This window comes from Haliotis rufescens, unplaced genomic scaffold (genome assembly GCF_023055435.1).
Source record: "Haliotis rufescens isolate VD_foot unplaced genomic scaffold, xgHalRufe1.0.p SCAF_74, whole genome shotgun sequence".
Taxonomy (NCBI): Eukaryota; Metazoa; Mollusca; class Gastropoda; order Lepetellida; family Haliotidae; genus Haliotis; species Haliotis rufescens.
In genome coordinates, this window is record NW_025964366.1 from 202395 (window position 1) to 216365 (window position 13971).

At 37.4% G+C, this 13971-nt stretch overlaps 1 protein-coding gene across 1 annotated transcript; it reads left to right on the forward strand.

Moving 5' to 3' along the window:
* Nucleotides 1-308: 308 nt before the first annotated feature.
* LOC124123886 (ras-related protein Rab-1A) lies at nucleotides 309-12541 on the forward strand. Its single transcript, XM_046487075.2, has 7 exons — nucleotides 309-477; nucleotides 8072-8144; nucleotides 8437-8484; nucleotides 8946-8993; nucleotides 9257-9352; nucleotides 9934-10065; nucleotides 10845-12541. The coding sequence occupies exons 1-7, from the start codon at nucleotides 455-457 to the stop codon at nucleotides 11040-11042; spliced, it is 618 nt and encodes a 205-aa protein (XP_046343031.1). The 5' UTR covers nucleotides 309-454; the 3' UTR covers nucleotides 11043-12541.
* Nucleotides 12542-13971: the final 1430 nt, after the last annotated feature.

Below are 13971 nucleotides of genomic sequence, written 5' to 3' on the forward strand. Positions count from 1 at the left end.
GTGGATCCTAAGATTTACGTGTGAATGTTGAGTATTTTAAACCTTATTAGACGGGAAATTTCAGGATGAAGCTGAATGCAAATGAGAGTGTTTCATTTGTATGCATTCTTGGACGATTTCTTTGTTTATTTATTTTTATTTGCTCCATAAGTTTGTTTTCATGTATATATTTGTCTCTCATAAAAGTGTATGCAATATGTGAACATCGTCTGCTCTGGTTAAGGGGAGATAATTTTAATAGACCGGATGTTATTGTCGCGTGATGCCACGTTGGGACATGACGTCATGAATATCAATATGCCTATCCCCCTCTAGAGCCAATTGAGAATCGGAAGAAGGAAGCCATCTTTATTCGCAGGCGTATATGTCTGCCAACGTCGAAGCTGTGCAATAGCCCACATTACACCTTTTGTTCATCATAGACTTTTAATTTGTGATTTCTGTATATAGGAATATGTCAACTATGAATCCTGAGTAGTAAGTATTTGATATGAAGGTATAATTAGATGAAATCGTTGGCATGTGGAACAAAATGTCTGTCATGCGCTGCAAGTTTGTGATGTCAGCAGCTGATAATACGCCCTTTTGTTTGTTATTTTACGTATTTGACCCATCTGGACGCTGATATTTCTTTACTTCCAGATGTTATGTTGAATATTTTGGTATATTTATGCTTTGATTTTCTCATGGATCTTTTATATAACTGGGTGTGTTAATTCCGTTGACTGTATCAAAGGCCAATGGCTATCCTGTTCACATGACACGTTACTGAAATGAATCATTGCGCATATAATTTCAAGCTTTCGTCCTTAAATTTCCCTGTGTCTAAGCTGTCGTTTACTCCCACAAGTTTATTTGTATTTTTAACATATGTTTTATGGTGTGTTTTTTTAGTGACTAAGCAGTGAAAGCTGTTCTGAACATAAAATATACCTTTCTCTTTTTTTGCAGGGTCTATCAGAATGGCCTATTATTGATGATTCTTTGTGTTAGATAGGATAACAATTAAGACAAATGATCAGATTTATGAATTATGCATCCGATCAAAGTTGAAAATGTAGATAAATGTACTCTATACACTGGATCAACCTTAAATGAAGCTGTTGTGAATAGTATGTTTTCATATTGCATCAAATTAGTGTGGATTTTCTTTACCATGCACAAGTCGCATTTTAGAGGCATAAGGACATCAAAATGGAAATGATAGTGAGAAGTATGGTCTGAAACTCAGCCTTTATGGGGACTGAGTTTTACAATTGGAACTGAGCTCGTGTAACTTTCCATAGTAAGATCGACCCTATGATGGAGTCTTAAACTTAAGATTTTCTGGAAAAATAGCTTCACCAACTGTATTAAGTGAGGAGTTATTTCTGCAGATTGTTTGATAGGTCACAACCGACAATACCCTTGTAGTGATGTATTTGACATAAGGGAAGAAGTTGAAACTACAATGTCTCAATATTTTGGGCTTGAATGACATCGTCCCTTTGGCCCCATCGAAACAAACTTGCCCAAGTGTCCATTGAGTGAATTTGTTAAAAAAGGGGGAAGGGGGTCCATCCTGATTTTCTCCCTTGACTTTCTCTGTTCTGTTTTAAGGCATAACAACAAAAATGACACCTGGAAAATCCCCTCACCTTGACTGTGCATGAAATGTGCAAACAATTGGATTTGTGAACTTTTATAGATACATTAAGTGTTGCTTTAGGTTTGTGGAAACAAATATGTCTGTCTGCCCAATTGATCAAGTCAAAATCCTTTATCCCTGAAAGTAGCTAAATCTTATTGTGAAGAGTAGGGGATACCCATTTGTTTTCACAATTTTATTAACAGGTAACAGGTAATATGGTTACTAATTTTTAAGCGGCTGACTGTGGAAGTAAATCTGAAGCTCATAAATGTACAATAAGTTAGTAATTATGTGACTTGTTTGTAGAATCTCTGAGGCTATAATTAGCATTGGCTATCGATATAGATCCTATCATATATAAATATCGGATAAGTGACTTTCAGCAAATATACAGAAAGCCCCGATACAAAACCTCATATTTCACCTTACTTGTGAGTGGTGACACATTAATGCATGGATTACTTTGTGGACATTTAACAAAATCAGTTGTTTCCTATCTTCAGCAGTGGACAAAAACTAGTCTGTGTTAGTAAACTTATATTATGTATGTTATGACTTTGGGTTTAAATGCCAGGTTTGTCCTGATTATGTTTTGGTTGTCAGCACCATACCCGTGCTTGTGGATTTCGCAAAGTTGTAAACTTCTTAGACCTACAACACTGAGGCCTAACTGAATGTTGTTCACATCAGTGTTAAACCCACTTCAATCACTAATCAAAGGCAAGGGCTATTTGAATTACTCTTTACAAGACTTTGTCTGTGCCGACTCCGAAAGTCTTTAAGTGCAACATCTTGTATATAGTCATAAACTATTACATAAAATCCCATTCTGTAAATCAAACTTGTGTGTTATCGAGCATTGATATGATTAATGAGAAATGTATTATATATAACTCTGACAGATGGACTTTCAATTTGTAAAAAAAACAATATATGAGTCTCAGTTAGATTCAACTTCCAAGTCGTGTCCTGGTCTAAGTACTATGCATGAGCATGCTAGACTAGGTGTAGACACTTTTGATCATATCTAACTAGTCTTCAGCTAATTTTTAACTAGTGAGTTGTGTAAAATAACTAGATTTTGAGAGACAAGCCCCTGTACATTTTATTTTACACTAGTCTCGGGCTAACACTCAGATGAGGGAGGTGGGGTAGCCTAGTGGTTAAAGCGTTCCCTCGTCACGCTGAAGACCCAGGTTCGATTCACCACATTGGTACAATGTGTGAAGCCCATTTCTGGTGTCCCCAGCCATGATTTTGCTAGAATGTTGCTAAAAGCGGCGTAAAATCATACTTACTAACGAACAAGTGTCCTTGTAGACCCTGTGGAATTAAAGTTAGGGGAATTTTGTAATCAGCCAATCATCAGTGATCGAAGTATTTCGACAAGCATATATGATTTGGTTTTCTTTGGCAGAGATTGAAATTTACGATTCAAGACGGTGAAGAAATAGAGCAGAATTTTTTTGAAAAGCCGACCTCTGATTAGCTCAAGAACCCATATTGATCGGGTAGTTCAAGTTCGCTTAGAGTTCACCTTCTGTGGTTGGTCTGTTCAGATCTTAGCACAGCGAGATTGTATCTGTAAAAAATCTGATTATGTGAGGTTGAATCCACATGTGACAGGGACACATATTTGGTTAACATGGCTAAGTAACAGTAAATTTAAGATGAAAACATTCTGGCTATTAAAAACTTACTCTAGTGAACAGGGCCATATAAATACATTAAGTAGTCTTCCCAGCACTGTTTGTTTATGTTTGGAATGCCATATATGAACAATTATTACATCAACTACATGGGAGTATGTTGGATGTAAACTGCAGTCTGCTACCTTATCCTCCAAAGCCTGAGTTCAGTAAAAAATATTTTTGTTGTAGTAAAATCACTGATAATAGAAATATCCTAAGGCTAAACACGACTAAAAATAATCACAACAGACAAGTTAGGGCTTGTAGGGTCAACAGTTACAGGGACAGACTGTCCAGGGATTATTGACTCGTCTTGTATTTTTACTGACTACAAACCAAAGGACAAGCAGTTCAGTTAACCCCTGTTCAGGGATAAAGGATTTGCAAATTTACATTAGTGTCTTTTTCAACAGATTTAAGATAAGGTATCAGGTAATGTTGGTGTCATGTTATTTTTTGTGGTCTGTGCTTCAGACATTCTTATTTTTACATAATTCAAATGTAATTCACCTTCATTAAAAAACTAACATGTTAACAAGAATTCATATAATAGCTATAATGTGTTGAGTTCACTTCTCCGAACATGCTTTGTGCCATAATTATCTATATTTTCGACAACTGTTAGAGATAATGTGAGAACAGTATTTAGCTGAACTTACTGCACAGAAAAGATTACTAGATGAGGACTTTCGACTAGTATCCTGGTGGAAGAAAGTTCCTTTGCACCATAAAAAAATCACCATGTAAATCCTTCAACAGAAGGTTAAGTAAAGGATATGAGCTTTCAGCTTGTCAAATACAGTTCATCATGCTAAAGAAACATCACTTTATTGTTATAAATTCAGAATTCACAATTATTCTTGGTGAATATTTTGTGTGTAATAACGAAATCATTACAGGGGTGAAAATCTTACGCAGATCCGCTAATTTTACTTATCACAAATTTGTTAAAATGTGATGGCTTCCCCTGTAAACACCCCCAATTTATGGACCACACTCCATTGCAAATACATTTCAGCTGACAATTTATCTCATCCATGTCTATTCAGAATCATGCGTGATAATCATACATACAAATACTTTGCTATGATTACCCATGGTGGCCCTGAAATTGCTTGCTTGAAATCCGAATTGTAAGAAATTTATCTCGCGTTCACAATGCACATGGGACCGAGTCCGTTCAAACACATAATAAATCGTTGACATTTTTTTACTCTGAAAGGCAACTTTGATGATGGCCAAATCTTGTTAACGTTATGCCACGTTCATATGAAAAATGAGTGATTGTGTGCAATTGGAATGCTTGAAATCGGAATTGCACAAAACAACCCCAGGCAGTTTGGTGTTCATTGTGACACCATACAATCACTTTTGGTACCAACAGACTGCTGACACCAGGACCTGTCCATATTATGGACGACCACAAGTAAGGTCATGTCGGCAATATGATCATCTGTCTGGTTCTCCTACGAAACTGGTTTCTGACAAACTTTGACAGCCTGCAGCATCCCTGGTTTAGTCCCGATTAGTGCAAGGGCTGTGAGGAATTGATTGCAAGGCCATGACATCTGACCACAATGTTCTGCTGTATATTCAATTTTCCTGACATGTCATCGAACTGCATGTCTGGCATGGTCAAAACAATGCCTGAGGTTCAGGTTGCATGACTGGAGGTGTGTTCTCTTCACAGATGAGTCCTGGTTTCATCTTGATGGCAGTGATGGCTGTCAGCTTGTGGTCATAGATGACAATTTGACAGTGTATGTTGGCGTCACAAAGCATGTCTTCCTCTTTTTCCCTCTGATATATGGACGTCACATCATTTTACAGCAGGACGATGAACACCATCGCATTGCACATCGTTTACGCTGACTTGCAAACCAACAGATTACTGTCTAGCTGCGACAGGCCTTGGTCCACATCTGGAATGATATCCCACAAGGCTTCCTCAACAATCTTGTCATCAGAGGCTCATTGTGAAGCGTGTGTCACTTCTAATGGTGGTCATACCCGAAAGTGACTTGTGAACTGGCAATTGACCCCATGCCACTTTCAGTCTGAGATGACCTTTACAGAGGATGGGTTGACACTAATGATGAAATTCGAGTGTCATGGACATAATGTGCTCTTCTGTTGCAAAGTCGTTCTTTGTTTAGTCAATTATTATTTACCATGATAGTCATGATGCACATAAACATTTTACCGCTAGTATAACATTCATGGGCATATGGATGTAATAACACCATCTCTTTTTGAAATTATTTAGTATGGAACAGTTGTTTTCAGTCGGTCACTTCTTTCCATATCTGCTCCCTGTGAACAATTGTGGTTTCTGGAGCAAGTCTTTTTAGTCCTAAGTATGAGTAATTGAAAACTGCATTCAAAGTTCAATAGTGTTATATAAACATGCCACATTTGAATGTTTCCTGTGACACCATCTTATCAGGGATAAACAACTGACATAATTTCCTTGCCTGCTTTCACTGATATTATGTGAGTGTTCAGGTTAGTTTTCCTTGGTTGGAAAGAATATTTCAACCTCTCTGCTGCCTATAATACGTTAGAAATGGGAGAAGTATTTACTTACTGCTCTGTGAAGTCAGTGAATCTAGTTTAGCACTTAGTTTCTATTACCTTCAGCACATTTGTCCTGTCATGTGACCTCTTCTGTGTATTTATAGTCATACACTCACTTCCTGTAGCTCTGCTCTCATCATAGGTTCCATGTCACAGCTTACAACATGGTTGCTGAATGGTATATATAATACTAGAAGATCACTTGTTTCATTTATCATATTGATAGCAAGTCTTACTTGTTTCTAACACCTGTCTGTTAGTGGAGTTCAAGATGTCAAAATACAGGAAAAGTACAGAACGTTATGTTGGCGATATTGATGACATTAACTGGGACCAGTGAGTTATTCACAATTTTATCTCTTTCACGTTCAAAACTTAAATGGATTGTTGTGTCACATGTATTGATGTACATTCAACCTGTGTGTTCATGTAATGAATAGCCTACAGCTTTGTTAGTCTGACCTACAGGTGTTTACATGCTCCATTTGATTTAGAGTAGGCTTTGTTCTAGGGAAATTTACAGGTGGACTGTTGATTGGATTTGTATTCCATGATGTGCTGAATAGCTGAAGTAAATTGGGTGGTTTCCTTAACAGAAACACTGAAAGGAATACCCTTGACTGACAGGATGGGAAACAACATTGGACGTATTGACTTTGATAAATATCCTTGGTTTGATGGGTAATTGTTTTGAGCATTTGTTCGAGTCTTTAATTTTACTGACTCCTATGTTGATAAATGTCATTACCAGTCATTTGGTACGTCTTGTGGAAAAACAGTATCAACGTTTGGCAAGTTACCACAGACCTCATGCATACTTGTTGAGGCATGTTCAGCAGAGAGAAAGATTGATATGTGTTGAGTGCAGTGCAGTGCAGTACTCAGTTACTCAGATCATTATCCATCTTTGATACAAAGGATTCTATGTACCTAAAGTATTTTGTGGAGATATTACCTCACATTTTCATTTAGCATTGATTTATTGCTATGGTTGTCAAGACAACATTGATGCGATCAAGAAAATGAAGTGATAGCTGAGTTGAGACTGAGAGATAAATGTTTTGGTACTGAAGACTCCAGCTGACATGGAGTTGAGACCTCAATTGACTCTTTGCCAAACTTGTTCATTGGGGTATGTGCTATTTATAGAAATGACTGGTGCCAGGTCATACCCGACATGTGGCAATTTAAAGCTGGCAGTGAATATATTTTGAGAAAATGTCAACTAGAATCGATCAAAGGCTCACATAAGAATTTGTCCGGATTAAGTTTTACAACTTTGTCAAAATGAGCATTCCTGTCAATTCCTTGTCAGAGAAGCCATCATCTGGCTCTTGTTGTGGAAGCAAGGAAAATCCTTGTTACCGTTCTTACGAGCATGGAAGCTCATACAGGAATATGTGTATCTGTGATTAGTGAGTTTACTTTATATTATTTGCCATTATTTCAAGCTTTTTCTTCATGTTCATTTGTCCCAGAACTTTAGAACTACTGAACATTATGTAAAATGAAAAGTTTTGGCTAATGAACTGGAAGGGATTTACAGTTATGTTCTGCAAATGATGTTATTCTTCAAATTATCTAAAATACTTTGAGCAAGAGGTTGACCGATAAATTTTTCACATGGTTTAATTTTTGGCCATCAGATATATTGTAAATCTATATACTTCTTCACATTTTCTCATACAGGATCATTAAGATAGTGATACAGCTACTCAAGGGTACAGAAAACATTAACTGCCTTAAGTTTTGTTCGCCATTTGGAAAGAGTTGCTGGCTGATGTCTTCCAGATAGATTTCTTAGTACATATTGAGCTTGATGTCATACTTTTTTGTTAGCAGTAATATTGAATGTACAAGCTGGGTCGTGATGACATTTCAACAATTTGATTAATTTGGTATTGATCTTGAGAACCAAGAGCTGGTACTAATTGAAAAGTAGGTTTTTATCCTGCTGACATCACATTCTATTGCATGCTAAACTTGAATATGCCTGAAAACAGCGATTGATAATCTCTAAAAGGGAACCATGACACATTTATTTAGTTTTCAACTTGGTTTATTTATTATGACTGTTCTTCAAAATAGTGTGCTTATTGATTTTCTGTCCATCAGACCAGAATTATTGAGAATGGCTGACACAAGCACTTCATTAAACCCATTACCATTTCAGTGACTACCTGTTCAAACTCCTGTTGATAGGCGACTCTGGTGTAGGAAAGTCCTGTCTACTCCTGAGGTTTGCTGTAAGTATTGGTTGTAGATTCTTTGTTACGTTTTAACTTGTGAGACAAATATTAAACCTATCATTTCATATTGTAGAATGTAAGGCAGAGCTTCATATAGCTACACATTTGTCTAAAATATGCACAAGAGATTGCCATTACCCAGGTAATTTGTGTTCAGGTACCAACAGTGTTAACAATTATCTGGAACCCTTTTGTAATATGAGACTGTTCATTTTGTAATGATGTATGCAAACAACACATAATTTGTTTGTGAAATACATATTTATGATATGCTGTTTTTGTCTTTCAGGATGATACATACACAGAAAGCTACATCAGTACAATTGGTGTGGATTTCGTAAGTTTGTTTTCTTCATTTTAACATGATTTTTAAGTACAGAGAGGTTCCAAATATTGCTTCTCTTCTCTTGAAATTGATAGTACTTAGACAAATGACTATTTGATGAGTGCATCATTGGACCCCAACAGCGTGGGGGGCAGTGGGTTAGCCTCATGGTTAAGGCGTTCGCTTGTCATGCCAAAGACCAGGTTTGAAACGCCACATGGGTACAATGTGTGAAGCCCATTTCATGTGTTCCCCGCTGTGATATTGTTGGAATATTTCTAAGAGTGGCATAAGACAATGCTTACATACTCTGCAGGTTTTCCTGCTTTAGTACCCATTAGGTTACATGCTGCCATGATACAGCTGTATGTATGTGTTGTACATCAGTCAAAAATGCAGCTGGCAGCATTGGATGTGTATCTGCTAATCTTTGATTGTGTGTTTAAGACATGGTTTCCTTTTTTTCTCTACAGAAAATCAGAACAATAGAATTGGATGGAAAAACAATCAAACTGCAGATAGTAAGTATTGTTAGAAATCAAATTCTAAGATGATAAACAATATATAAATATGTTCTTTGATTATCCATGTGAGTAAGGAAATTTGTTTATCTTTACTATTGTGTTGATTTTTAAATGCTGAATGCAGATTGAAAACTCTGAAAACCAGACAATTTTAAGATAATCAGTCAATGTTGCAAGCAAGTTTTACCATATTTCAAGGTTTGTTATATTGTCTCTCTCTCTCTCTCTCTCTCTAAGACAATGTTTGTTGTGTTTTTCAGTGGGACACGGCTGGTCAAGAAAGATTCCGAACAATTACATCTAGTTACTACAGAGGTGCTCATGGTATCATCGTTGTTTATGACGTGACAGATCAGGTGAGCACATACTGATTATATTGCCAACATGGCAAGCCATTTGTCCCTTGAAAGTCAGATCAGGAAGGTCAAAACACCAACCTGTACACCGCTTCTGGTCTAGTGGTAAAATGTCAGCCAGGTGAGCGGAAGGTCTGGGGTTTGTTCTCCAGACATGTCTCACACACACACTCGTGTGCATTCACGTTGCTCTATAAGTGCAAAAATCTTGGACACAACGTTAAAACCTCATTTCACCTCACTTCACTAACCAAGGCAACTGTCTTAGGAACTGAATGATAGACACAATCAAGTTTTAGAAACCAAGCAGAGTTGGTATAAATCACCTCGAAATATATCAGGGAGTCATTTTTCAGGTGAATTTGGGGGAAGGTGGGGGGAGGCATCATCCAATATTGGGATTTTTGGTTACGTTATGGAATTCAGACTCAATACAATGATGTTAAACCTGAATATAGAAACTTGTCAATTCCTGAAAGCAAACACTACTTTTCATTGAAGAATGATTTTGAAAACATGCATTTTTGTGTATCCAAAAAAAGTACAAATAATGTAATTGTACTCTTGTTGTTGCTTTGCAGGAGTCATTCAACAACGTTAAGCAGTGGCTGCAGGAGATTGACAGGTATGCGAGTGAGAATGTCAACAAGCTGCTGGTCGGCAACAAGTGTGACCTCACCACCAAGAAAGTCGTTGACTATACCACAGCCAAGGTAAGGAACAACTCATACCATAGGAGCCCTTGTGGTGAATTATATGTATATATGGAAAGTTAGTGCAAAGATCGCTGTGTCACACATCTTCCTAACTTGTTAACAGTGGAATTTAGTAAATTCCTGTATATGAAAGAATTTGAGATCAACGACGTTAGTGGTCTTATCACAAGTTGATGTGCAGCTGCATTTATTAGCTGTGCAGGTATCTAGTAATAGTGGGTTCAAGTCCTGGATTCATCCCCAGTGTTGCAGAAATACCATGCCTAAAGCATTTTTGCGATTGTTGGACAAATAGATTTTTGCAGTTTACTTGAACAAGTTAAAATTGCTGTAATGACAATAATGATATATCTTCATACTGGTATTTATATAGGAAGCATTGTAAGTAGCGTAGTTCAAAATTGTGCCTATTAACATCTTGCCCATTAGACTTTGATTGTTTGGGCTCCATTGCCTGAGTGAATACTTTCATTATTTCAACACCACTCACCCAAGTTATTATCCTTGGTCTGTTCGCATCAAACCTGTGCTTGTGGGTTTCAGCATGCTGTGATCAAACGGAAATACCGTAAAAAAAAACAGCATTCACTCATTAGTACAACATATATATTGTAAATAAGTTGTTCATGAGAATATTCTCTTGATCCCTGTGACTATAAGTGAGTGATCATGATTTTGTAAATTTAGATATCTTGTGTTTTGGTGTGTTTAAGTCAGCACTAATATTTCACTTTCTAAGTGTTTTGCCCTCTAAAACTGTATCTTCAACCTTTCAGGAGTATGCAGATCAACTAGGAATACCTTTCCTAGAGACAAGTGCGAAAAATGCTACAAACGTTGAACAAGCATTTATGACGATGGCTGCAGAAATCAAGAATCGCATGGGTCCAGTGACGGCAGCGTCAGAAAATAAACCTAGTGTAAAAATTAATTCTAGCACCCCAGTCAAACAGGGCGGCGGGGGCTGCTGCTAAGGCTGCCAACATCTTATGTGGACTCCATTCTTTTATGTCAACTAAGGGATACCGAACATGGGGCAGACAGCACGAGGACAGAACTAGACACACAGTTGCTCTAAGACATCAGCAGTTTGATCCTCATTTGATGTGGTGGGACATCTTGCTTGTCTTGGACAACATGCAGTGGCAGTGACTCAATTGTTGTAAGGTATTTTGTCTACAAGATAATAGCTAAAAGATGTGTCATTGTAATATCATTATGTAAGAAAGAACACTGTCCTAATGACAGTACCTGATTTGGTTTTTTTGTCATCAACTATTAGATTATTTATTCTCAGTCTCTTGTCAAATAATATATTACTCTCTAAGGTCAATGGGATGAGTGCTTTTTTTCGCTCTGTAGGGGAGATAACTCATATTGGCATCTGTTACCAGGCTAGCAGCTTGGGGAAGAGGGATGCAAATTTAGAAATTTTTATCGTGCAAACTGCAAATAACTTGCACCTTGTAATTGCACTCCTGTTTTCCCATACCAATGAATGAGTGGACATTTGTATTTATTTGGTTTCTTCACCTGTGATCGATAAATTTGCAGTTTGTAACCTAGTGCTCAATCAGAATTTTATATAAACCAGGCTTCGAGCCTGCCTCTCCCAACTGTTGCTAGCTTGGATCAAGTGTTACTTGCATTTGATGCAGAGGGCCGTGTGGTGTGATTATACTAAAGAAAATTGTGTAATTCAGAGTCCAATTTTGAAGGTAAATCCAGTCCCGTCATACTAAGCCAGCTGTGACTTGTCAACATTGAATGTGCTTGATGATTGTACATTTGTGGATTCATTTATTCTTTTCACCCACTGGGTTGGTATTGTATATTGATATATAATATTTGCAAATAGTGTTATGTAGAGGAGGATTATTAGATAATGCTTTTTCTTTGATCTTTGCCTGAAATATGCTCTCCATCAGTAAACATTTTTGACAATTTAAGAGAAGGCATTCCTGAGAGATTCACTGTAAAATGTGAGCCTATGTTAATTGGTTTCGTACATTATTCCAGTGCTGGTTGTGTAGCTTGTACTTTAGGTTCTTCAGTATGTTTCTACAGCATTTCCATTGTGCTGATTTCTGTGTTCATCTTTGTCGTCCATATCAGTGGTAATTGGAGAATGTGTGAGCAAGGTGTGATGGCATGACACGGTGACCTGACCTGACCTCGAATGGGAAAGGTGAAGGTCACCAGCCAAATGAATACATGCTGTATCCTATGGTTGTAGTTTAATGTCCGAAAGACGAAAGAACGAGAGGTCTGTGCATCATCTCATTGTTGACCATCCAGCTACACATCCCCCCCTCCATCATAATTTCTGCTAACTAAGATATATTTTTTAAACTTGTGTATGTTCTTGCTACTCCCCGCCCGAGCAAGCAGGCTATGTGTACAGCCTTCTGAGCTTACTTGAGACCAGCACTGTACCATCTATCAACAATAAAACACTTGTAAATATCACAAACATGACTTCCGTTATATTTTTTAATAATAACAATGTGTATTGGTTTTGTTCTGTTCTCAGAACTGGTTCCGGTATTTTAGAGGCATGGAAATGTTTTAGTTTGGTTAACATATTGGCATGTTGGAATACTTCTAGAAATACAATGTATTAAAGCTACATAATGGAATTGTTCACATACAGTCAAACCTTGTGTCAAGCTGATGGGGACTTTTGAAAAAAAAAATCGACATATCTGGGGTTCGAGACATAAGGGGAAGTTGATGCTAAATTTGGATTCTTGTGTCTCCCAAATGAGTTTGAGAACTGGGAATTGGACACATCCAACAAGGTTTGACTAGTTTTTTAAGGTATCCAGAGATCATAAGATTGACTGGTTCCATGGGTACATATTGATTCTGGTTTTACTTTTGTTCCCAAGTATATTTCCTTATTGACTTTAATAAACTATAGACATGATTACAGGATATGGTAATTTGTTCACCTTCACTCACACTTGCCTCACCAAGGAACAGTAATTTTGGTGAACAATGAGATATACTCTTTTCTTCATGGAAACTATGGAGATGAATAACTTGCTAGAAGGACTGGGTATACACTGGTCCCTGTATGAATTACTAGCATGCCTATGTGTGCAATCATGCAGTTGCAGATTACAGTTAGGAAAGTTATGGATACCTTGCTACAGATCCTGTTTTGCTCAGATCCTTAAGGATAAACTTCTGTCTTTTCAGAGTGAATATTCATCCCTGTAAGAGTTTCATAAACAGCATTAACAATTTTAACAAATCTGATATAGACAAACAACAGACTATACATATGAACTACTCGTGAATTTCCTGCTTGAGGCTACAAAGGACTGGCTGAAATGTTGTTGACGTGGCAATCACCAGAATTCACTCGCTCACTAAAATGTTATTACCATAATCATAGTTTGTGGTGTTCCTGCTAAAGTGGTCTTTGGGATCATTTGATAAGGGAGAAAAAAAAGTAATTTCTTTTGAACACACTGATGAAAATCTCAGGTTGTATAACTAAAGACCCGTCAGTTCTGTACGCATTTTTCGTCAAGTGTTTCACACGAAAAAACTATCTATCATATAAACCACACAGGAGGACCGTGTCAGCAGTGGAATGCTAACAATTGTGTCACCTAATACACTGGTCTGGCATACAACGACCATGCTGAACTCGGCTGTCACTTGACAGCGTTTCCGTGGTCATGTGACTTCCTTTCATGTGCAGGTCAATCATGTGACATGGTTCATTGTACTGGGGATTTCAGTCGTGGTGGCCGCGTCGCTCGTTTGATAGAATCCTCACGTATAGAATTGAGAAATTAAGAAAAGTAAAACACTGACAAAACCTCAGATCAAGTATATATATTGGATAGTTACTTTGTACTCATCGATCAACACTCTTTTTCTTCCCCA